Raw genomic sequence first — 26,850 nt, forward strand, 5'->3', positions numbered from 1 at the left:
CAATAAAGGTTCATTCATTCAGTAGGGTATAAGATGACAATTTTTAAAAAGAATTGTGGGTTCAATACACTCGGACAACTCGATGTGCATAATAATTAGCAAGACAAGGCCTAGTTGGTTAGGTAAATGAATGTATTCCTTAGTATGGTACTTACAAGGAACTGTGCTAATCATATAAATAGTTTGAGAAAATGGTAGAATGCAACATACTAAGAAATAAAGTCAAACTCACTTCGTGGAAATGTACACAAACATAGCCGTGCAATTTTCTTGGAATAAAATAAAAGTTTATCTCCTCAAAAATTTCAGCAATAGCAATCTAGCCTACAGCACTTGTCTTTTAGGCTTGTGTCTGCTTAGCTATCTAGAAGTTTATCAAGCGTTGCCTAAAATGCTTCACTAATGTAAAGACAGTTAATAAGCAAAATAATATTGATAATTTATACAGTTTTTAGATAGCACCAACCTAAAGTGATATTTTTAAAGACAATCTACGCATTCAAGTACTGGAATAAATTAATAAACAACCCCCTCCAACGCCAAAAGCCAAGTACAGTGCAATATGTAAATAGCATAAAAAGGATATCTAAACCCATTCTTGTAATATAGTGCAGATGCTTAAATTTAGAATAAATATAAACTAGAGACATTCCTTTTCCTTTGCAGAAACAAGGTCAGCTATCTCCCAGATCAATCTCTGTGAAATTAAGCCAGGCTCCTTAAAATGACTTGGCTCATAAATTCCACCTTTAACCTTCAAAGGGAACTATTTCAAATCACTTACTCATTTCGCTCTTGTTTTCTCTCCTCTGCTATTATTATTTTTTGGTAGAAATTCCAACCCAGACTATTAGAAAATATCTCTACTATTGTCCCTAAAAAGAATTCCACCAGCTATAGAACTTCCTTTATGGGACTAAAATATTGCATTAGCATTTCCCCTTCTTGGCTTCTCGGAATATATTCATTATAAGTATTTGAAGGAATCTGCTCAGAATCTGCAAATCTATCTGCTAATCAACCAGAAGGCAAAAAAAACCCAAACTATTGTTTTGTTATAGCAACTTAATTTGAAAATACCTGACAGGAGGAACACTAAGTAAAGCATTTGATGTATGAGAGGGAAGACTAAGCAGACTGAAGAGATTGGCTGTAACCCTTGGACACTGAACTGCAAACAGAAGTTAATGAAGGTGTGCTAAATTCTGAATCTTTATATTTAAGCACCAAAAATCCAGGTGAAATTGTCTGACATTTTAGTTTTCAGAGGAAGAGCCCACTGTGACTGTTTCTAAGAAGGTGATAGAATTATGGTTGAGGCTAGTGAAATATTTTGGAAGGTGATTTTTGTAATTTTTCCAGTATGCATAGAGGAGCGGGTTGGTACTTCTGGGAATCAATGCAGTTTAGGCATCCATGAGTAAAGCTGGAAGTAATTACACTCCAAGCTGTCAAGCTGAAGGATAGTTTTCCTCTATTAAGAATTAGTGGAATACTACAATTGCTTGAATCACGAGGCAGGAGTATCTGGGAAATTACAAACCTGACGGTATAATGGCCATACTTGGTAAGACGTCTAAACAGATTAGCAAGTAGCACATTTGTCAGTGTTTGGATGCTAAAATTAACAGGAGCCGGCATAGTTTGTTGCAAATTGTGCCAGAGTAATCTCAGCTCTCTCTCTCTCTCTCAATCTCTATTTCTATCCCCTTTATTATTTTTTATAAATAACTGAAAGTGGCTAACACTGCACAATACTTCCTCCTCCTATTTTCCCCACAATCCTGAGGGGAGTTGGGCTGAGAGAGCTTTCATTGCCTAAGGTGGGAGTAGAATTCAGTCTCCTGACTTCTAGCCTGGTGCCTTAACTACTAGATCAAGCTGGCTCTCAAAACGATCCCTTTTTTAAGGGATTTAAAACATCAGTAGGCGTGGGCATTCACTTCCTGGACTTCAGCAAAGCCTTTGACAGGGTGCCTTCTAATGCTCTTTCATAAAATATACCATAGATGATATTATTGGGAGATGGACTCATTATCGGCTAAACATCTACACGCTAAATGGGCTCATTAGAGGTTCTATTTTAGCTGCAGTATAATTGCCGAATGGAGTGCCATAGGGTTGTCCTGTCCTCAGCTATTCAACATTTCTATCAATCACTTGGAGTTATAAAGTCTGCAGATGACACAAAATTAGTAGTTGAAATTTTAAAACATCGGAACAGATTTGAACAATGGGCTTGGTAGTAGTACACACGAAGGGGATCTGGGGGTCCTTGTTGATCAGAAATTAAAATTAGCCAGCAGTTTGATGCAGATGCTAAAATGACAAATGCTATATTGTGCTTTTGTTTCAGCCTCTAGAAATATTGTGTCGGATCCTGAGCACCAGGGTTCACAACAGGATGAAAAATTAGAGAAAAGTCAGTCGCAAAGATGGAGAAAGGCCTGAAACCAAGCAATAGGAAAGGCAAAGGTTTGGGACATTTTTTAACCTACAGAAAAATGACCAAGGATAGATATGATCCTCGTCCAGTTTGTGTCGGAGGCATTGTTAAGGTGCTTCCAGGTTGAAAGGTTAGCCGGTGACAAGGCAAATATGATTGCAATTTCAAATATTTTAAAGGCTGTCACACAGATTGCCCTAGAGCAGACATGTCAAACACAAGGCCCAGGGGCCGGATCCGGCCCGCGAAGCGGTTTCATGTGGCCCGCGAAGCCATCCTGGAAACAGGGAGGGAACGGCCCCCACTGCCTTGCCCCTGGCCCAGAGACCCTCCTTCTGCCAGAGACCCTCAGATCTGTCCCACTCCTGCCCAGGCCCCCATAGGCACCCTTGATGCCAACGATGTAGAGCTGGCCACGCCCACCCAGTAGGCCATATGCACTCTAGCCACGCCCACCCAGTAGGCCACACCCACCCAGGCCACACCCACCCGGCCCCCTGATGGCAAACGCAATGCTGATGCGGCCCTCAATGGAATTGAATTTGACACCCCTGCCCTAGAGGGAGAACTGAAACCAACAAATTAAAAATACAAGAACAGATGTTCATGGTTGGATATCAGGAGGAACATCCTGGTAATACAAGGTATCAGCCAGTGGAACAGGCTGCTACATGACATAGTGAGTCCTCTTTTATTAGAAGTCGTCAGACAGATACATGTGTATGCAAACATTTGTGGACTAGATGAAATAATTGGTCTCTCCCATCTCTGATTCTAAATATATAAACATGCAAGAGGACAATAAGTATTTGCAAGACTGCATTTAAGCTATGGACCAAAATCTTATTAGCCAAATCAATAGTAGTAAGATTAAAACTTCTCCATTATGACATCAAAGGCAACATTTTTCCAAAATGCACATTCTAGAAAAATATTACACACTTTCGTTTGACCCTTTATCAGTCAATCATTCATAAAAGCCAAAAGACAAACAGATTCTATTCCTTTATTAATACATTTCAAAGCAATTATTTATCTTTAAATATTAAAATTTGCAGATCCATTTGAGATTCACCCTTGATTATTTTATCGGTACGTTTTCAGTGATGAAACAGCCTGTTAATTAACAGCCTGTTAATTCATCAGTAACACGTTCACTGTCAAAGTTTTAAAAGATAACTTGCTTATACAAAGAATAAAAAAAATGTTACGAATCCCTAGGCTTTTTAAAAAGTACGCTTTCCTTAGTTATTCTGAACTCCCGAAGTATTTTCAAAGCCTTCTTGTTTTTTCAAGCTGTTCTGCAACGTCTTTTGCAGTCTTGCTATGTTGGCATCCAAAGCCGCTAATCCATTTTTGAAGTCTTCTTCATCTCTGGAGGTGAACGTTGAAAAGGAAGATATAGTCCATTCAGATTTTCCTGACATCCAGTCAAGAGTGGAAAAACTGGAGTCAGAAGCAGAAATTCCAGGGTTCTTCTGTCCATTTCCTTTTTGAGCACAACGGTGCTTATCAGGCTCAAGTCTGTCTGGATTGTTCAAAATCACTTTAGCAGACCCATTAGTTCTTTCCTTTGGCTGCGTCTGAAGTCTCTCGCCTTCCAGCTTCTCTATCCACCCCAGAGTTTCAGATTTGTTTCCAACAGTCATTTTCCGACCAAAGATACCACTGAATTTGTCACAGGTCTTGGTGTCGCTCAGCATCCCGAGCTTGCTTGGCTGCTTAGAATCACACTCCGGTTTGTGGGGAATCAGGTTCTGTTGTGTGAATGTGTTCCTTTCAGTTGCTGTGACCGGTTTCTGAGATGGACTGCTACTCAGTGGAATGTAAACAGTCTCATCTAGCTCATGACCTCCTAAAGTGCTTAGACAGCTGGCTGCTTCTGCATCAAGCTTTGGGAAGACAGAAAGATTTCTTGAAGCCAGAGTTTTGTCGGCCACCACCTGATTCTCTTGGGCAGGATGCTCACCTGCCCTCGCGTCCAATGCTCCTTTGGGCTCCTTCATCTCACCCTCACTTAAGAGGGGCTCCAAGTTGGTCGGAACAGGGTCCAGCTCTAATTTTTTTAGATAGTTTATTATGGAATCACTTAGAGGGTATGCATCAGGCTGCAACTGTTTCTGGTGAATTTCCAAGAGAGCTTTCGACAGACTGCTGACTTGTTTGGGCTTCGCCATATCCCCAGTGAGGTCTGATAGTAGCTTGGACATACTCCCTTGAAGAGCCCTGTAAAGCACAGATGTCAACACACATGATGTCAAAATGAGACAAAAGCGTAAAGGCTTGTACATATATGAAAATCCAGGGCATAATCTTATCGTCACTAATTGGACTCATTTCTGAATAGATATGTATTCCAGTCAGGGTGCAATCTAACTGGCACTTGAAGCATCAGGGAATCTTAACTCTTAAATACATTTCCACTGAGGAGGATGGAAAACTGTTTTACAGTCCGAGCTGTCTTTTTCTTTCTAATTTTTACTCATCTCTAAGGGTTGGAGAAAATGTGTTCGGGGATGTCCAGGTGGTGGTGGTGCTGGTCCTCCAGCACTGTTTTGCTGTGTCATGGTATTGTAGTGCAATAAATACTGTAGAATCTTAACAAAAATATTTTGCACGTTTTTTTGAGCTATGGGAGAATTTTCAGCCAATAATTTGTGGTTTTTCTCTTGAATGTTGACCAGGCATTCTAGGGGCAAAAAACAGCAAGTAAAGGATTTCTACTACCCACAATTCCGAATCTTTCTCATAGAACAGTAAATCGTATATATTAGTCTATTTGCTAATTGATTTATTTATAAAATTTATTTTTTTTATTTTGCCTCTCTTGTAGTAGCTCATCTAACATCTTAAGCACCACACCACCCTTAGAGAATTACCTATGCTGATCTTCAAGAGAACAAAATAAGACTGAAATTTAAGATGGACCATGACTAGAAACAAGTTCATAAATTAGTTTATAAACTATAATTATGAAGACATGAAATGCTTCTATTTTATAAAAAAAACTAAATGCAAGATAATCTGGACTTTTAATCATTTTTGATTATGCATCTCACTATCAGACATAAATTAAAGTCGTCTTCCGTTTAATGCACATGCTTCCTTCAGCCTTTCTACTATCCTCTAGAATTGCTAATATTTTAACCTTTGGAATAGGCTTCATTAATATATCCCCAATGTTTGAAAGCTTTATGCAGGATCACTTCCACACAGGATTTTCCATCTAACTGGGGCTACAACGTGCACTGTGCGAGCCTTGGAGTACTACAACATCATTTGACAGCATTAAGTAATATCCCTCTATTGGAAATAAAATAGAGACTAAAATCCACAATGTAATAATATTAATATATACTATTATTACAAAACTTTTCTCTTTTTCTCAATAAATCAGGTTTCAATTTTCTACATGAATCACTGCCACCACCTTGTGGCCGACTATTATATCCAGAATTCATTTATTAGTAAAATAAGTAGTCTTTCCCATTCTCCACCAATAATACTGACATATTGTCCAACTGTTTAGAATGTGAAATTAAGACATCAAATATGATTCCATATCTAAATTTATTGAGGTTTTCAATTTTTTTCATAGATGCATTTCTCAATTTATCGTTCCAAAAGTCTGGGGCAGTGTACAATTTTGCTATGTGGATTTGAAACACTAAGGGAAATAAACAAGGTTAACAGTACCAGGTCAATTCACGCAGTCTATTCACTTCTGCATCTCGCTGACGCAATGTTATGCCCAAAATCTGGTTTTCTTTCTCAGTGGCTTCTAACTTGTACTGGTAAGTCTTCACATTGGTAAACATTTCATCTGCTTCTAAAATATATTAACAACCAATGAAATTTAATTTCCATGATAAATGCACAAAGATTGTACCCTCAAAGTTTGCCAACTTACACACCAATTTTGAGTTTGGTTGAGTCAATATCATGCTGTTGTTTCTTTTCAAGCAACTCTTGTTCTTTCTCGTGGATTTGTCTAATTAGCCTTTTATTTTCTTCTTTTTGGCTTTCTAGGATTTTAATGAATTCTTCATTTTTTTCCTGCAACAACTCAATGCTTCTTATGGATTCATTCAACTGACTCTGCAATGTCATATTCAAAGACTGGAGGGACACAACTATGGGAGAAAAACATACAGTTCTCTCAGAAATATGGCCCATGGACAAATATTTCACTGGTTTGACTGAAAAAAAGGCACTTTCTTCTAATCTCTGAGATGTGTTACTGCAGGGCTCTTAAGTCTGCATGAAATACATTACTCCAGCAATACACCTGACCCCTAGACTTCTGGCATTTCAGAAGGCACTGGTAATGGATATTTATTGCCTAGTTTGGGGGGGGGACTTTTAGCAGTATGTGTCATGAATAATGAATTGCAGGCTCTTGAAGATTTATGGTTGTATTTTATTGTTATTATATTTCTTGGTACATCACCTTGCAGTTTATGAGAGGGAGGTATAAAAACAGTATAGAATACTATGTAGCCAATATTTCATGCCTAATCCCTGGAATGACATAATTTGCCAATGACATTCAACAGAAGGCAGTATGACAAGTGACAATCAATTACCCTTTTTGTTTTCAGTGCATCTGGCAAATGCCATATTCGGTATTACATTAGCAAGGTTTCTAGTCAAAGACCGTAGCTACTCTGAAGGTAATTTATAAAAAGCTGTTAGTAGATATTATTGCTTTGTTTGTATCCAAACACAAAGAGGACTTTAAACTGGGTGAAGAATAAAGTCATGTCTGCTGTCTCTTTCTATTTTCTCTAATCATCATGCATCCATCCATCCAAAACTCTGAAGAGTACTTGCATTTACTTGAACTTCAGTATCTCTCTCTATACAACCCGTAACTAGAATACAATCCAGTCTCAGTATATTTGGCCAGCTGCACTCACAGTTAAGACATATATAAATTCATAATTCTTTGAGATCTCTGACTTGAATTCATGTAAACTAGAAAAAACAGGTGGGGGCAGAGTGTTAACTCCATTCTCTTTCCAGTTTGAAGCACTTCCCAGAAGAATGCCTGGAGATCTAGCCTTTGCTAGCCCCTTAATAAGATTTTCCTCATCTTTGCAGAGAAAATACAATTATCACATTTGGAATCAAAATGCCAGTTGGCCTTAAAATATGCCATCACTGCTACTGTAGGCCACAAATACGATATGTGGATAAAAGTGGGAAAGAGAGAAGAGGGGAACTGTGTATGATGTGTGGCTTTAATATAACTAATATAATAACTAAGTACAGAGAATTAGTCCATATTTCAGAAAAGAAAAACCTTTTCTGGAAATATGTCAAAATATTTCCAGTTCTCAAGACACTATTGAATTTAATACATGTTTAAACATTTATACCTTGCTACTTACCTTCCAAATTGCTATCCAGGCTACATTCCTTTTCAGATCTGTTTTGTTCCTTCAGCTGTTGGTTCAAAATTCTCAGTCGTCTACAATAAGAGGCAGGGATTTTTAAACAAATACTTTCCTTGATAGATTTCTTACTTGAATGCAGCTTTAAAAGTGCCCCCACCCCAGCGCTTTTTCCTCACTTTGAAGAAGAAAAAAGTTAGCCCATCCTGAGAGAAAAGTTTCTTCCTCTGCTAATCACCATCTTTTGGCAGAAAGCTTCCATTGGAAAATTGGCATGTTCATATTAAAATCCTGCTTCCCATTTTCTAGTGTGGTTGTATAAAACTCTCCCAACCCACTTAAAGGTCTGGATCCAATTGAAATGGCCCACTTCTTGAGTCTGGAAGCTAACCATTTCCTAACTTCTTAAGAAAAATCAAGCCCTGTTCTTGGTGGATGGAATCTCCTTGTGGCTTAAATTCCCCCTATCAGGTATGTGTGCGGGTGTGTAACTGAGAAAAGAGGTTAAAGTCCAGCCACTGTAACAAATTTTCCTCCCCACCAGCCTACATTTCAAATCAAAGGCTTGAAAAGGTGCTCCTACTCCATTACCATGTAGGATCTATTTCAAGTCTCTTGAGAAACATAGAATATAGGCTATCCACTTGCAGATGGAGGATATTAATTCTCCCAAATCCTGTTACTCATTCTGCTGTCATCTTCAAATAGCAGTGGCCCTGGTGTCTCCCAAGCCTGATTGCAATTCCCTCTAAATCTGACTTGACTGGTGCTTGATTGCTCATTCACTTCCACAATGTTCCCCAAAGTTGGAAATGTGATGTTGGAAATAATCTCTTTGAAAGCAGTTTGATTGGCATTCACCCCCCACCTGCTCTCCTTCCATCTTCCTGAGCAGCTGTTAGACTAACCAATTGGGGTGTGAACAACTCTATCTCCGTATTCTTGTTACTTGTCTGGAAAGTTGCAATGGAGCAACTTGGGTGGTTGACTACAAGGGTGACTCTGAACTGAGGACAGACCTCAGTCGCTGAATGCAGTGTTGCCGCTTTTCTCCTCACCAGCGTAATATATACAGTCAAACACCACAAGCCTCCCTCCCCTTTAATCGTGTATCTGCCATTGTCAGAATGTGCCCTGGATTCAGCTTTATTCTGAGAAGAAGGAACTCTGGGCGTAGATTTGTTGCTACACTCAAGAAGATACAGATTCAGTCCAGACGTGATATTTGATTTTAAATTTTTTTTTTGAAGAGCTTGACATCAAGCCAAAATAGCAAAATATCTACGTATTCAGAATCTCAACACAAAGCTCACTGTATTATAATTAGATTGAATTTGCAATCTGGCGAACCGCCATGGTCTCCCTTAAGTACAATGTTTTTCTCTTACTGGTTTACTGACCTGCGCAATTGTGCGTTTTCGCTTCTGAGAGGTTGAAGGGCAAGTGCTATTTCAGCTTGGAGATTTGTATTCTCAAAAGCTGTGGGCAAGAGTGACGTGGTGTCATCTATTTCATCTAGCACCCCTAATGTTTCTGAATCTTCAGGGACAGGAAAACAAGGCAAAATGTTACTTTCACAGATAGCCAAACAGCCATTCTTCAGAACGTAGTATTGTGGGCAATCAAGTTTATCCTCCTAATATGAATGGACTGAGCAGGTTTCCAAGTGCACGATACTTGGCATCTATGTTAGGTTTCTCCATCAACTGCCATATAAACTTTGAAAAACAGGACCCGCTCTTCAAATAGGTTGCTTTAAGAAGAGGACCAAGAAATGTGACAGGTTTCATTTGTAACATTGTCAGTTCTTATTTGAGGCTTCAACACTCCCTCACTGCCTCATACTTTTTATTTCAGAATGGTAAAAATATCACAGAACTGTGGCTTCTTGAACAAAATGTAAGATTAGAAACATGACCCAACAACGTAGACTAAAATCTCAACACTTTTTAATTCTATAATGATTCATTTTTGCAGACCATGCAAGACCAATGGAAAAGTTAAGGTGCTTGCCCACAAAATCTTTGTTTTGTCAATATAAAATCCTCATGGTAGATTTTGTCATTCATTTGTTTGTCCAGAGCAGGGTAAGACAGGAGCAGAGTTAAGGTTGGTAATTGCCTATTTCCAATCCTCATCAAGTTTTTTAAAATGCTGTAATTGTCATATTGACTAGAAGATGATTTATGATGGACGGATATAAAGAAGATTATTAAATCAACAAATAACCCAAAATTATTTTGATAAGATTACAAGTAAATAATCTCAAAATAAGGAAATCAAATTAGGAAAGTTAAACAGAATCTTATTTTGCATTAACAGATTTCTATTTCTTGATGCAACAATATGGGGTAAGTTGTCACAACTTTAGACAACTGGCCTAAAGACACCCATAGTTTTTCCATTTTGAGGATGGATTTTAATTTAGATCTCCTTGATTTTAGTTTAACATTTAGTTTAGCTTAACATTACATTGGCTATTTTGTTACAAAACAAGATAAAAATGATCAAAGAATATGTTTAATCTAGCATGCTAACTTATCAAAAGATTCTGCTGCTTGATCAATTTGTTTTGAGGTTATTGTGTTTGGCAGTGTTTTTGACTCACATTTGAGCACTTTTTTTGTGGAAGGTAAGTTGCTCCCATATAATGATGATGATTATATCATTACTAGATGGTACCGCCCCAGGCGCTTAATGGACCCGGATGGGTTCCAGGTAGCGCTGGGGTCCCCACCTGCCTCCGTTGCTCACAGCTCGGCGGAGGCCTTAGTGGAAGCCTGGGAAAGGGCAGCCACTGAGGCACTTGACCGAGTTGTACCCTTGCGGCCCCTGACCCGGTGCAGATCCCATCGAGCTCCATGGTTCTCCGCGGAGCTCCGGGAGATGAAGCGTCGGAAACGGGGCCTAGAGAGCTGTTGGAGGTCCAGCCAATCCGAATCCGACCGATTGCGACTAAGAACCTATATTAGGTCTTATCTCGCAGCGATGAGGGCGGCGAGGCGTAATTACTTCTCTGCCCTCATCGTGTCCGCAGATAATCGCCCGGCCGCCCTGTTTAGGGTGACTCGCTCCCTCCTTAATCAGGAGGTGAGGGAGGAGCCCTTACAGGGTCGTGCCGAGGAGTTTGGTCAACATCTGTCGGATAAAATCGCTCAGATTCGGACTGGTCTGGACTCCAGCTGGGCAGAGTCCGACGATCAGGACACGGGCGGTCTTGCCAATGTTATCTGGGAGGAGTTTGATTCTGTGACCCCTGAGGAAGTGGACAGGATTATGGGGAGGTTGAGCTCCTCCACATGTTTATTGGACCCGTGCCCTTCCTGGCTGGCTTATGCAGCCAGGGAGAGGACACGAGGCTGGTTCCAGGCAGTTATATCTGCTTCTTTGAGTGAGGGTAATTTCCCCGCCGTCCTGAAGGAGGCGGTGGTGAGACCTCTCCTCAAGAAGCCTGCCTTGGACCCAGCTGTGTTAAACAACTTTCGTCCAGTCTCCAACCTTCGCTTTCTTGCGAAGGTTGTTGAGAGTGTGGTGGCGCATCAACTTCCTCTGGTTCTGGATGAAGCGGATTATCTCGACCCGTCCCAATCGGGCTTCAGGCCCGGGTACAGCACGGAGACGGCATTGGTCGCGCTGGTGAATGATCTCTGGAGGGCCCGGGACAGAGGACATTCCTCTGTCCTAGTCCTATTAGACCTCTCGGCGGCTTTCGATACCATCGACCATGGTATCCTGCTGCGGCGTCTCAGGGGATTGGGAGTGGGAGGCACAGTTTTTCAGTGGTTCTCCTCCTATCTCCTGGGACGCTCGCAGTCGGTGTTGGCAGGGGGGCAGAGGTCAACCCCAAGGGCTCTCGCTTGTGGAGTTCCTCAGGGATCGGTCCTCTTGCCTCTCCTGTTCAACATCTACATGAAACCGCTGGGTGAGATCATTCGTGGTTTTGGAGTTGGGTATCATCAATATGCTGATGATACCCAACTTTTTATTTCTACCCCAAACCACCCCAGTGATGCCCTCGCTGTGATGTCCCGTTGCCTGGAGGCGGTTCGGGTCTGGATGGGGAGGAACAGACTTCAGCTGAACCCCGACAAGACTGAGTGGCTGTGCATCCCGGCATCCCGGGACATTCAACATGTTCCATCTCTTTCTATGGGGGGTGAGTTTTTACCCCCCGTGGATAGGGCTCGCAACTTGGGAGTCCTCCTAGACTCACGACTTACTCTAGAAGATCATATAGTAGCCGTGACTAGGGGGGCTTTCGCCCAGGTTCGCCTGGTGCGTCAGTTGCGGCCCTATCTGGACCGGGATGCCCTGTGCACGGTCACTCATGCGCTCGTGACCTCTTGTCTGGACTACTGCAATGCTCTCTACATGGGGCTTCCCTTGAAGACCACTCGGAGGCTCCAACTGGTACAGAATGCGGCCGCGAGAGTTGTCTTGGGAGTTTCCCGGTACTCCCATGTTACACCTTTGCTCCGCGAGCTGCATTGGCTACCAGTTGTCTTCCAGGTGAGGTTCAAGGTTTTGGTGATGGTTTTTAAGTCCTTACATGGCATGGGTCCGGAATACCTCGGGGACCACCTGCTGCCGGCGTCGACTCCCCTCCGCCCTGTGCGTTCCCACAATGAGGGCCTCCTCAGGGTGCCTCCGGTCAGAGAATGTCGGCTGGTGGCCCCCAGGGGGAGGGCCTTCTCTGTGGGCGCCCTGGCTTTATGGAATCAACTGCCGGTGGAGCTCCGGATGGCACCGGATCTCCGCTCCTTCCGGCGCGGGCTAAAGACCCATTTATTCGAACAAGCTGGCCTGGCCTGATGGGGGAATGTCAGGGTTTTTATGGGTTTTTTATAATTGATTGTTTTAACTGGGCAATTTATTTAATCTTTTTTAACTTTTGTATGTCTATTTATATGCCCTGTTCACCGCCCTGAGTCCTCCGGGAGAAGGGCGGTATAAAAATCCAATAAATAATAATAATAATAATAATCATTTTATCTCACCTTTTATATAAGCAGTGAACATCCCTAATACAGGTAGTCCTTAACCTATGACCACAACTGAGCCCAACATTTCTGTTTTTCAATGGAACATATGTTAAGTGAGTTTTGCCCCATTTTATGACCTTTCTTGCCACAATTGTTAAGTGAATCACTTCAATTGATAAGTTAGTAACCTAGTTGTTAAGTGAATCTGGCTTCCCCACTGACTCTGCTCGTCAGGTCGCAAAAGGTGATCACATGACCCCAAGAGGGATATTGTAACCATCATAAATATGAACCAGATGCCAAGCATCTGAATTTTGATCACATGTTCATGGGGATGCTGCAAAATTTGTAACTGTGAAAAACAGTCATAAGTCACATTTTTCAGTGCTTCTGTAACTCTGAACGGTCACTAAACAATCTGTTGTAAGTCAAGGACTACCTGTACTACTGCTTATGCTAGAATTCAGTCTCTCCTGGTTTCTAGGCCAGCACCTTAGTCACTACCCCAAACCACATGATATGAGCACCTTAAAACCATCTCTAGCCAAGTCAGCAAGTGACATTAGTAGGCCACCTGAAGACTGATCGTATTCACAGGTCACAAAGTGTCCCTCCTGGCAAATCATAATAAGAACAGTCATATTACCTTGGTCAGTTAGCAAGGCCTTGAGCTCTGCCAAAAGATACTTCACAGTTTTCACTTTCTGGACTCTTCTCTGCAAGCTGTTTTTTTTAGGCTTTAAGACTTCTGTGCTGAAACTAGTTTGGCAGCTTGTATCTCTCACTGGTGCCATATCAATACCTTCTAAGGTATCCTCTTCACTTAGAGGGTCCTCATGGTATTCTTGGCTTATCTCTGGTTCTTTGGTAATGGGTGGCTTGGACAGCACCGGGTCAACGTCTGGGCAATTTCTGATAGCCTCCTTCTGCTCACGCTCCCTTTCCCGTGCCTGCAACAGAGCCAACTGTGCCTGAATGCATCTGATCAACTCTGCTTCATTAAACTGCTCTTCGTGGGTGCCTTCACACACGGCCTCTCTTCCAGCAGATGGAGAGAGGATGGCTGAGGATGGGAGGTTGCTAGGAGCAGAGGGAGCCCCGTGGGGTGGAGCAGAGCACAAAGCTGAGGGTTGTGTCTGAGCCGCAGAAGAAGAGGTCCTGAAGTCTCCAGATACAAGGACTGGTCCCATTTGTGAGGTGCACTGGCTGCAGGTGTCCACAGGAAGACCCTGTGACAAGCATAGACAAGCAATGAAGTCTGATTGAACTTACACTCTTGTATTTAAAGTATATTAAATTACAATTAATTACCATTTTCAAAAGGCAATGGACTGGAGTGTAAGGTTTTCAACATTTTAAGCACCTATTGCATGAGCAGTTGGTATTAAACAATGTAACAATTGTCCAATACCCAGAAAATAATGCATGCTAGGAGACAGTGTTCTTTAGCAACTAATTAAAACTTGATAATATTCAACAGTAGAAATACCAAATATACAGTATATGGGAATTTCATTTATTGCAAATTAAAGAGAACTTTGGGAAAAAAGCTGGTTCTTCTACAATAGCACATCATTACTTTTTACTCTTGCGTACAACAAAGAAAATAATGACTTGATTTTTCTCTTCAGGGAAAAAAACAGAACACATGGAATAGAGAAGGCAGCAACATGCAAGTGTTTGGATTTTAAAAACAGTTTTGCTACCTCTCCCCCATTTCCTTCAATTTTAGTAATCAGAAGTGATTTGTTGTAATTCTTCTTGCCCAAAGAGGCAAGAGAAATTTTAGAAGAGGTAACCAGCAAATTCTATTTGCACATATTTCAGAAGCTGCATAATTTAGACAAACTTGGGGGGGATTTCTGCTTAAGACTACATGTTGAATCTAAAATAAAATTTATCCCTGTTACCTCTCATCTGAAGGGTCTGAAGATACAGTATCTGTTCAACTTGCAGATGAAAGCCCAGAGGAACTGAAGTTCAAGGGCCTTTTTCTTTATCCACCCCAAATTCAATCACAAGTTCAGTGATGCCTTGTGTGCATTGCTTTACAATAGTTCTATTTTAAAATTTTGCTCTTAGCAATATGTTTAGGATAAAACAGGGAGATACAAATTTGACAGTTCACTTCCAGCAGATGGAGGGTACTTACAGGGTGAACAACAGAAGGATTAACTGCCTGCTGTGGGGATAGTGCTGGTGTGGAGGTAGGTAAATGACCTTCGAATGCTGTAACGGGTTGATATGCTGCTGAGAGGACAAAGTGCCAAATAGTTAACAACACTAAGATTAATCTGAACAAATGAACACAGTGTATAACAATAGTCAAACTGCTTCCCCACCTACCCTCTTCAGGAATGATGGAAAGTGGTACATCAGGAATATCACTGGATTTCACTGGAGGGTGGATTTTTAACAGAGGCATTTGGGATTGTGCATGCTCATACAATTTCTGGTGCATTACAGGAGAATGCTGAGTGCAAGGTCCATGAATCGATTTAACAACAAAGGCTTGTTTGGTGCTTAGAGGAGTTACATCTTTTTCAGCAGCAGTTTCATTACCTGAAACTACCTTTCTATTTAACTCAGATGCTGCAAAAAAAAAAGAATGGAAAATATTTAGTTTGTTAATACCTTTAATATTATCTAGATGCAGAACTAATTGTTTGGTTTTGAGAATCCTGTTGTTGCGTTGTTGTTTTTTTATAAATATAGCTATGGATTTATAGCTGGCAAAAAAGCTTGAACTAACATATTTATACTCATATAACATAATTAGCTATATTCTTAAGCAGAAACCATCATTATTTTTGATAAGACATAAACTGAGAATTATGATTGTTACACACTGATTTACATCTAGCTTAACACTCTGGCTTAATCCCTTCCTATAAATACAAAACATATTCAGTTGGTGGCTGAAGGCACACATTCATGAAACTACCGTATATACTTGAGTATAAGCCGAATTTTTCAGCCCACTTTTTGGGCTGAAAAATTCCACTTCGGCTTATACTCCAGTCAACAAAAAAACTTACCGAGGACTTGTGCGCGGCTGAGGCTTTGGTGCTTCCGGGATCGCCTGCACCTCTCCCAAGCCACCGCCGTCCGAGACCTGCCGAAGTTTGGGGAGGTTTGGGGAGGTGCGCGCGCACCTCCCCAAACTCCGCGCCTTGCCTGCCTGCTTCTTTCCGCAGCGGAAAGAAGCAGGCAGGCAGGGCGCGGAGGAACGGAGACTTGCCGACGTTTGGGGAGGTTTGGGCGCCTCCCCAAACCTCGGCAGGTCTCCGTTCCTCCGCGCAGACCTGCCGACGTTTGGGGAGGTTTGGGCGCCTCCCCAAACCTCCCCAAACCTCGGCAGGTCTCCGTTCCTCCTGCCGACCTTTGGGGAGGTTTGGGCGCCTCCCCAAACCTCCCCAAACCTCGGCAGGTCTCCGTTCCTCCTGCCGACCTTTGGGGAGGTTTGGGCGCCTCCCCAAACCTCCCCAAACCTCGGCAGGTCTCCGTTCCTCCTGCCGACCTTTGGGGAGGTTTGGGCGCCTCCCCAAACCTCGGCAGGTCTCCGTTCCTCCGCGCAGACCTGCCGACGTTTGGGGAGGTTTGGGCGCCTCCCCAAACCTCGGCAGGTCTCCGTTCCTGTTTGGGGAGGTTTGGGCGCCTCCCCAAACCTCGGCAGGTCTCCGTTCTTCCTGCCGACCTTTGGGGAGGTTTGGGCGCCTCCCCAAACCTCGGCAGGTCTCCGTTCCTGTTTGGGGAGGTTTGGGCGCCTCCCCAAACCTCGGCAGGTCTCCGTTCCTCCGCGCAGACCTGCCGACGTTTGGGGAGGTTTGGGCGCCTCCCCAAACCTCGGCAGGTCTCCGTTCCTGTTTGGGGAGGTTTGGGCGCCTCCCCAAACCTCCCCAAACCTCGGCAGGTCTCCGTTCCTCCGCGCAGACCTGCCGACCTTTGGGGAGGTTTGGGCGCCTCCCCAAACGTCCCCAAACCTCGGCAGGTCTCCGTTCCTGTTTGGGGAGGTTTGGGCGCCTCCCCAAACCTCCCCAAACCTCCCCAAACCTCGGCAGGTCTCCGTTCCTCCGCGCAGACCTGCCGACCTTTGGGGAGGTTTGGGCGCCTCCCAAACGTCCCCAAACCTCGGCAGGTCTCCGTTCCTGTTTGGGGAGGTTTGGGCGCCTCCCCAAACCTCGGCAGGTCTCCGTTCCTCCGCGCAGACCTGCCGACCTTTGGGGAGGTTTGGGCGCCTCCCCAAACGTCCCCAAACCTCAGCAGGTCTCCGTTCCTCCTGCCGACCTTTGGGGAGGTTTGGGCGCCTCCCCAAACCTCCCCAAACCTCGGCAGGTCTCCGTTCCTGTTTGGGGAGGTTTGGGCGCCTCCCCAAACCTCCCCAAACCTCGGCAGGTCTCCGTTCCTGTTTGGGGAGGTTTGGGCGCCTCCCCAAACCTCCCCAAACCTCGGCAGGTCTCCGTTCCTCCGCGCAGACCTGCCGACCTTTGGGGAGGTTTGGGCGCCTCCCCAAACCTCCCCAAACCTCGGCAGGTCTCCGTTCCTGTTTGGGGAGGTTTGGGCGCCTCCCCAAACCTCCCCAAACCTCGGCAGGTCTCCGTTCCTCCGCGCAGACCTGCCGACCTTTGGGGAGGTTTGGGCGCCTCCCCAAACGTCCCCAAACCTCAGCAGGTCTCCGTTCCTCCTGCCGACCTTTGGGGAGGTTTGGGCGCCTCCCCAAACCTCCCCAAACCTCGGCAGGTCTCCGTTCCTGTTTGGGGAGGTTTGGGCGCCTCCCCAAACCTCGGCAGGTCTCCGTTCCTCCGCGCAGACCTGCCGACCTTTGGGGAGGTTTGGGCGCCTCCCCAAACCTCCCCAAACCTCGGCAGGTCTCCGTTCCTGTTTGGGGAGGTTTGGGCGCCTCCCCAAACCTCCCCAAACCTCGGCAGGTCTCCGTTCCTGTTTGGGGAGGTTTGGGCGCCTCCCCAAACCTCCCCAAACCTCGGCAGGTCTCCGTTCCTCCGCGCAGACCTGCCGACCTTTGGGGAGGTTTGGGCGCCTCCCCAAACGTCCCCAAACCTCGGCAGGTCTCCGTTCCTGTTTGGGGAGGTTTGGGCGCCTCCCCAAACCTCCCCAAACCTCGGCAGGTCTCCGTTCCTCCGCGCAGACCTGCCGACCTTTGGGGAGGTTTGGGCGCCTCCCCAAACGTCCCCAAACCTCGGCAGGTCTCCGTTCCTGTTTGGGGAGGTTTGGGCGCCTCCCCAAACCTCCCCAAACCTCGGCAGGTCTCCGTTCCTCCGCGCAGACCTGCCGACCTTTGGGGAGGTTTGGGCGCCTCCCCAAACGTCCCCAAACCTCGGCAGGTCTCCGTTCCTGTTTGGGGAGGTTTGGGCGCCTCCCCAAACCTCCCCAAACCTCGGCAGGTCTCCGTTCCTCCGCGCAGACCTGCCGACCTTTGGGGAGGTTTGGGCGCCTCCCCAAACCTCCCCAAACCTCGGCAGGTCTCCGTTCCTGTTTGGGGAGGTTTGGGCGCCTCCCCAAACCTCCCCAAACCTCGGCAGGTCTCCGTTCCTCCGCGCAGACCTGCCGACCTTTGGGGAGGTTTGGGCGCCTCCCCAAACGTCCCCAAACCTCGGCAGGTCTCCGTTCCTCCTGCCGACCTTTGGGGAGGTTTGGGCGCCTCCCCAAACCTCCCCAAACCTCGGCAGGTCTCCGTTCTTCCTGCCGACCTTTGGGGAGGTTTGGGCGCCTCCCCAAACCTCCCCAAACGTCGGCAGGTCTGCGCGGAGGAACGGAGACCTGCCGAGGTTTGGGGAGGTTTGGGGAGGCGCCCAAACCTCCCCAAAGGTCGGCAGGTCTGCGCGGAGGAACGGAGACCTGCCGAGGTTTGGGGAGGCGCCCAAACCTCCCCAAAGGTCGGCAGGAAGAACGGAGACCTGCCGAGGTTTGGGGAGGTTTGGGGAGGCGCCCAAACCTCCCCAAAGGTCGGCAGGAGGAACGGAGACCTGCCGAGGTTTGGGGAGGCGCCCAAACCTCCCCAAAGGTCGGCAGGAGGAACGGAGACCTGCCGAGGTTTGGGGAGGTTTGGGGAGGCGCCCAAACCTCCCCAAAGGTCGGCAGGAGGAACGGAGACCTGCCGAGGTTTGGGGAGGCGCCCAAACCTCCCCAAAGGTCGGCAGGAGGAACGGAGACCTGCCGAGGTTTGGGGAGGTTTGGGGAGGCGCCCAAACCTCCCCAAAGGTCGGCAGGAGGAACGGAGACCTGCCGAGGTTTGGGGAGGTTTGGGGAGGCGCCCAAACCTCCCCAAAGGTCGGCAGGAGGAACGGAGACCTGCCGACGAGCCGCGGCCACACAGGGTATTCCTGTGTATTCAGGCTTGCAAAATGGCGGATCGAGCCTCTGCTGGCGGCAGAGGCTTGCAGAACGGCGGATCGGCTTATACTCGAGTCAATAACTTTTTCCAGTTTTTGGGGGTGAAATTGGGGGTCTCGGCTTATACTCGAGTCGGCTTATACTCAAGTATATACGGTAATTATATAAAATAAATCTATTCAATATTTTCAATGGTATGTTATCTATAGATAAAATCAGATGTTTAGGTTTTGGAGGCAAAAATTACATCCTATAACTATTATGTAATTGAAGCAGAATGATGAATGAATGAATGAATGAATGAGATAAATGCACGGTTAAAAAAAATTAAACTTGAAGAAAAAGTACATACTGTACCTGTTTCTTTTTGCACATTTGCTGAAAGAGTTTTTTTCTTTCCACCTCTCTTTTTAGCACCACCCATTTTACTCAGCAAAGGTTTGGAAGCTGCTCTGAAAGTAGTTGTTTTCATTGCTTTTTGAGAGCTGCCCGTCATTCCTAGTATCATTTGAAACAATACCATTTAAGCCACAAGGAAAGCTGTCAAGGATATGAACTTTATATTCAAGTAAAGAAAAGGATTGTTACCTTGGGACTCATTCTGAAGAATGTCCCTTAACAAAGATGCACAGCGATCAAGGCCATGATGAATATTTGCAACCTAGAAAAGATATTAAGAAGATTACAAAGAGCAGCTTCTAGCATAGGAAGAAAGCTAATTAATTTATTCTTTATTCTCGAAGCTAGTGAATATTCTAGCAATAAAAACATTCTTCCATAAAATTATTTGAGTTCCAGGATCTGACCTTTATGAAACTTCAAATTGTTTATAGTATTCAGTAAGGGAAAGTGGCAGGAAAAAAAGAGCTAGACAAAGAATGTTCATTTCTGGATTACTGTAATTCCTGTTTGTATGGTTCTTTTATTTAGGGAGAGAATCCAATTGTATGGTTCAAATCAAATGTTTAAGAGTATTGCAATCTAGAAAAGGGACACATGACTATTGTATATTAAAAATGTTCTTTAATATACATGTACTAAACAAAAAAACAACCTTAAAATTCCTTTTAACGCATGCATGGCTATTGTATACAAACAAATCTTAGTTATCCATGGTATTCTCAAAGGTTTTTGCCAAATTCCAAATTCAAAAGCATTAAATACTCTTTCTATCTTACTTCTAATTTTCATTTTCCATAGAGCACATGTACTGCAGAGACAAAAAGAGTGTATGCAGCCATAATCTCATTCTTTTGCTGACCTGTTTCACCCTGCTGGCTCTAGACTATGGCTCCCTGTCCTGTGTGTAGACTTCGTGAGGAAATAAGATGTTCTGAGATTCTTATTTTCTTAAGGACTTTCTAAAGTCATTGAAGCACATGTTAACTTCTTTTTGATATTCTTTGGCTACCCAATTATCTATTGTGGATCAGCAATATCTCATGTTCCTTGGCCTTTTCTAAAACCAGCTCAAACATCTGTCATTGCCCTTTCTATGTAAAGCTCTAATCTGCATTAGATAAATATAAATATTACTTTTAATTAAACAATTTTAATTAATGTATATCTACAATACCCTGTATGAGTTATAAAATAAAACACAGATGAAAAGATTGCAAACAAAATTCTCAGGATAGATTTTTGCATCAGATCCTCTTTTTACCTGATCCTCTGAATCTGTGGAATATAGGGAATAGCCAGCATCAGATTCTGTATATGCCACTTTTTTTGGAGCAATCCTGGAATACAGAAATGATATCCTGATGAACTGTTCAACAGGGAACTAAAGAATAACTTGTAATTATTATAGAGAACCAGTTTGGTCTAGTGGTTAAGACACCAGGCTAGAAAGTGGGAGACTGTGAGTTCAAGGTCCCACTCAGCCATGAAGGCCGGCGGGGTGATTTTGGGTCAGTCATTCACTCTCAGCCCAACACACCTCACAGTGCTATTGTGGTAGGGAAAATAGGAGGAAAGTGCAATTGACATGTTTGCCACCTCATGTTATTTGTAAATAAAATGTCAACATTTATTATTAGAAAATTAGACATGCTAACATTCAATTGCAGAAGAAGCTCTATAAACAATTATATTAGAACAACAGTCTGAAGGTACTGTGATATTTTTTCAAGTATTCTACATTGTGTACCATATAAACACACTTATCAAGAAGAGCACTACCCATAGCAGGCAGTATTGTGTATCTATCAAGATTTTCTGGATAGTTTAGAATCTTGAAAGGTACAGGTGTTATGGACATAGGAGACTCTTTAAAGCCTTTTCCAGTTTGATGCCCTGCTCTCAACATATATTATGATTGCATCTTTGCCAGTACTTTGCTAATGCCAGAGAGACTAATAAAGTTGAACAAGACTGCTACAGTTCATCACTTGTATCACTTGGAAGAGCAACAAAGAAATGATGGTGCGAAACATATTTTGTTAACAAATCTTAAGCATCTTAAATGCCTTTATGTTATCTACAAAAACTGGGATTTTGCTAGATAATAGGAATGATATCAGTAGCAAGCCTGGGGAAATAACAGTCCTGGAAATATTGTTGAATTTCATCCTAGCATGTCAATGATCAAGACATGTAAGTCTAGCTTCATTTCTGACCTAGGAGAATACTAACAATTAGCTGCTTTACATGCCAATGATAATATCAATATATACTAATGAAGATTGTTGGAAAAGACTCCTGTGCATTCCTTGGACAGCAAGGGTGATAAACAAGCAAGCACTGGAACACACAAAACCAGACATATTCCTGGATAGCAGCATACAAAATTTCACCTTACTTATTTTGGCCATGTCATGCCATCAAACTCACTAGAAAGGGCAGTTAGGCTTGGAATGGTCAGCGAGGTCGCCAAAAACATGGTGACTAGATGCTGTCAACGCCGACATCAGCCAGAGCATTAAAAAATTGAAAGAGCCATACAGGATTGGAAAATGTGGAGACAGCTGATCCACAGAATCGCCAAGAATTGGACATGATTGAACAAATATCATCATCATCATCATTACTGAAGATGTTCTTACTGTTTTTTCCTGTTTGTCAGTTTAGTTGAACCCGTCAACCTTCCTGAAGTCAATGCCTGTTGATTGCATGAGAAATGACTTATTTTCACATAAATTTTCCAACAAGACCATCACATCTGGTTTACAAACAATGACATCTTTGTTTACAATGGCATAGTTATTTAAAATAAATATTTTATGAAGAAAAAATTCCATGCCAGCATAGTAAATAATTAAATGCATGGGTCTAAAGTGAAACATATGACAGTAATGCAAAGTAACTCCTAAACACAACAATCTGTAGCAATTTAGCATCTCTGAATATCTATAAATATGGGCTAACTTAATTCACTTCTCAAGAGGGGATGGATTTAAAACAAGTTTCTATTTTAAATTACCGTTTTCATAAACCATATAAATAATAATAATAATAGTTTGTATAACAGGTAATACATATGAATTGGCAACCAAATCCCACTAAATATTCTATGCTTCAAGAAGAAATGTAAAGGCCTCGGGTGGGAGGAGAGGAAATATGAGGTAAAACAAAACAAAACAAAGCAAGAAATGTAGTAAGCTTTTCTTGAAACTTTCTGGGCCTTCACATTTTTAGTCTCAGAAAACAGCTTTGCAATTTCTGATCGTTTAACTAACAAGTGATAGAGCCTGCAGTATCTCAAAATGTGTGGTTGTGCCTACAGAGTGATATTCACATTAGATAAATATGAAATTACCTAGCAAGGGCACAGTAAGCCTGATACACAGATGGTACTAATGCCAGAACATCACCCTGCAATTATTCTGCAGGTGTAGAAGGTATGGATGAAAGGGAGCTGGAAAGGATTATACTGGGTTTTTTTATGTTGGCAACTCATGATCTGAATGTAGATAAACAATACTTATTTTAGGTATCTGAAATCATAAGTAGCATAAGCAGTGCTGTTTAGTGTTTCAACAACTGGGGAGAATAATGGACTGGAAATACCATACAACCCTTTAAGAAACTGTTCGTTTCTATCTTTAGTATTGATAGACTTAAGGATCTTGGATGAAATATATTTCATGTCATCCAAATGGTTCTCAGAGCTGACCCTTTATGAATACATTAATAAATGTGATACAAATGTGGTAAGATTATTTTTCATATGAACAGCAGTTTTCGAGAAGACTAAAGCAAACTTGTAGAGCTTTTAAAAATTGTAATTGTTTTGATATATATTTTTTTTACTTTTTGTAAGCCAACCAGAGTCACCTTATCAATGAGAGGGGCGGCATATAAATTTTAACGAATAAATAAAATAAAGTCAAGCTTAAAGAAATGATGTGCTTCTGCAAGAGCTGGCGTCTTTTGTCAGGATGACAAAAGTAGCTTGGTAATGTCATGCCACAAATACTGCCCTTTTTGTAAAACTGTATCATGTCACGGACAAAAAGGGCAGAATCACAATATTGTCCTGTTTTTGTTATCTTGCCTCCTTTATCCTAATCTCCGATGTGTTAAATGTAATGGTTAAAGGGTCAAGAGTCCACCCTCCACCAGGCAAATTACTAGGGACTTGGGACCACTCTGTCTCTTTCTGATCTCGCAGGGTTGTTGGGGTATCCCTGTATAAAGTGGCTTAAACTACTGGTACCACTTCTAGAGGTTTGTCTCAATGGCCTTTCTCTGCTCCCTTCACTGCAGACACTAGAGTTACTATGCCACTCAGAGATCAACGCAGTTGTAGATTTTATTTTCTTTCTTACCAGAATCTTCAGATCCAACAAAAGAATTTTGAGTCCAACAATTTCCTTCGAACTGGTGAAATTTCAAAATCCTGTCCAAAAGGCCACTCCTGGTTCTTGCAAATGGTCTTCAGTTCAGCAACACAATGTGGTGGAGTCAGAACTTTCAGATGCTTAAACTTAATTCCTCACTCCAGATCCGCACGCTAGTCAATTCATTTATTTATTAATGTTCTATGCTGCACATCAAACTATTGAAGCGACTCTGGGTGGCTTACCAAATGAATTAGCCTTATTTTACCATTATTATTATTATTATTATTATTATTATTATTATTATTATTATTATTATTATTATTATTATTATTATTATTATTATTATTATTATTATTATTTAAAAAAGTGTTGAATGCAGGCTTCCTCCCCCTGAAAAGAGACACTGCCTGCTGGAGGAAATCCAAGTCTGCATCTCACCCTAAAACCGTTGCAGTTTTGTGTCATTTAAGAACTTGCATTTTGTTTCTTTCAATTCTGTTCTAAATTCCATTATCAAAAGCGAACTGCACACCCTATTCAGAGAGTTAACTGTTGCTGTTTCGGCGATGACTTTTCTTTCTCCGGAAACCCCCGCCACCTGTTCTGCTGCAACCAAAGGAGGGGGAAAAAAAAACCCCAAAGCAAAATATGTCTTGCAAAAGGTTTCCTTCCACTCTTTGGAGATCTTAACACTTGACGGCAACGAACAGGGACTTTGTAAGGGTTCCTTCGGGTTGTTTTTGGTTTTTTCTCTCCCCCAAATGGGTTTATTCTTCCCTGCAATTTCTGGCGCTCCTCGAGTAAGCAGCTTTACCTTGTGGTGCTTCAAGCAGCCGGGCCTCGCCATCCTCGGTCTGGTTGGGAAGCCCGCCAGGTCACCCCGCGTCCCTAGACAGGATTGGCAGCCCACAAACGGCTCTTAAGGGGGAAGGGCCTAAGGTAGGCCCCGCCCGTTTTCTATCGTCATTCCTAGGCGGCGGTCGTCAGAGCGGGAATGGGGCGAGTGGGCGGGGAAATGGGATTACGCGCGCCGCTTATTGGTGGGAACCGCGGTGACGTTGACCAATCGGGGCGGCGGCATATGCAAACTCGGCGTGGCTTGGTCGATTTTCTTAGACTTAGCGCAGGGGTCTTCAGCCTTGGCCCTTTTATGACTTGTGGACTTCAACTCCCAGAATTCCTCAGCCAGGCATGCTGGCTGAGGAATTCTGGGAATTGAAGCCCACAAGTCATAAAAGGGCCAAGGCTGAAGACCCCTGACTTAGCGGCTTCTGTGCAATTCTGATTGCAGTTTTAGAGGTGGTGGGTTGGCTGTCCTATATATGAGTGGATAGGAATTGTCCGGCTGTATGTGGAATTTTGTTATATAGCAGAATTCAACAGCAGAATAATGCTGTTGAAGGAATTCTGTTATATAGCGCCAGAGCTGACTCGTATGCGTCCAATGAAAAACTATAGAAGTTCATGTCGTAATGGTTGAGCGGCAGCTATGGAGGTGCGAAGTTTTAGGAATGATTTCTGTCGAGCTTCTGCAGAGGGAAATGCCGTTCAGCGTACACACGCGCTGTTTCCCTTTGAGGTGCCAGGACGTTGTTATCGTTTGCCAAAAGATAACATTAGTTTCAGTGAAGAAGAATATTTGTAGCTCGGTTGAAATCGGGGCGGGGGGGTCCTTAGTGCTCTCTGAGCTTGCTTGTTTTCTTGCAGTGGTTTCATTACCCTGACTAGGTTTAAGGTTTGTTAAATTTATATGCCGCCCTTCTCCCTGAGGACTCGGGGCGGCTCACAACAATAAAAAGTTAAAGGATATAAATACAAAAGGTAACATCACCGGTGCTAGTCTTGATTATGTTTCCCGATTAGGATAATGAAACGTCTGCAAGAAAACAAGCAAGCTCAGAGAGCACCAAGGACCCCCTCATAACATTAGTTTGTTACCCAAAGCCAGGTTCATACGTTTCGGAGTGCTTCCCTTGATTAATCCAGAAAACGATTCTTTTCGGTAAAATAGAGTGATTTTGCTAATACTGAAATATACCATAAGAACATTTGGTTTACCTTTTTTAAAAAAAATTAAATGAACAGAAAATATTTTTCTTCATGTTTCTTTGGGACGCCAATCTGAGATTTTGGGGGCACGTTTGGAACAAAATGGTGTGTTCAAAAGTTAAATGTGCCCTCATATCAAGCTTGATGCTTAGTGACCATATCCAGGGTTTTTTTTGTCATAGAACACTCAGAACGGAGGTCCAGAACCTTTTTTGGATGGAACCTTGTAGGGTAGGCAAGGCGGGTTGTATGACGTATGAGTTCCAGCACCTTTTTCTTTTACAAAAAAGCACTGACCATATCCATGTGGATTCCTTGACAGTATTAGGAAATTAGTTTGCCACTGCCATTTTGGGGAATATTTTTTCAAATTCCCAACAACACTGGAATTCCCCATCTAAATACAACCAATGTTTACTAATGTTTTAACTTCTGAGATAAACAACAGGCAGAGTGTTAACATAAATAGTGTGTAGGTAGATGGGAGCAGCAGCAGTTCTTGAAAGATTACGCAGGTTAGTTCTGGTTAGCCTGTGGATGGGCAAATACCTGGCAATGGAGCTGTAACAGGCTGGAAAGTTGAAGAAACATTCTGGAACAATGTAGTGATAAAGCACGTCTGAACTGTGGGGATGTGTCCATGCGGTCACTAGGAATTAAGTTTGACTTAAGCAATTCTGATTTTTTGCAAACAGATGAATCTTTCATTACTGACTGCCCGTTACTAGCAGACCATGGAATCTGATCAGGTATCGGCAGGAGCACAAATGTGTGTGATTTAGCAACTCAGACTCACCATTTAGGGAGGACCTAATGTGAATGAAATATCCCAAGGAAAGGAA

The 26,850-nt window shown here is 43.2% G+C and overlaps 1 protein-coding gene across 1 annotated transcript; it reads right to left on the minus strand.

Annotated features, from left to right (window-relative positions):
* Positions 1–3,438: 3,438 nt before the first annotated feature.
* On the minus strand, positions 3,439–24,870 carry CCDC14 (coiled-coil domain containing 14). Its single transcript, XM_081327156.1, has 13 exons — positions 24,774–24,870; positions 22,220–22,275; positions 20,839–20,914; positions 19,764–19,836; positions 19,533–19,673; positions 15,171–15,416; positions 14,977–15,071; positions 13,471–14,053; positions 9,243–9,381; positions 7,840–7,919; positions 6,361–6,579; positions 6,143–6,275; positions 3,439–4,672 (listed from the first exon to the last, which is right to left on the minus strand). The coding sequence occupies exons 1-13, from the start codon at positions 24,804–24,806 to the stop codon at positions 3,691–3,693; spliced, it is 2,856 nt and encodes a 951-aa protein (XP_081183282.1). The 5' UTR covers positions 24,807–24,870; the 3' UTR covers positions 3,439–3,690.
* Positions 24,871–26,850: the final 1,980 nt, after the last annotated feature.

This window comes from Vipera berus (assembly GCF_964194415.1).
Source record: "Vipera berus genome assembly, chromosome: 1".
Classification (NCBI taxonomy): Eukaryota; Metazoa; Chordata; class Lepidosauria; order Squamata; family Viperidae; genus Vipera; species Vipera berus.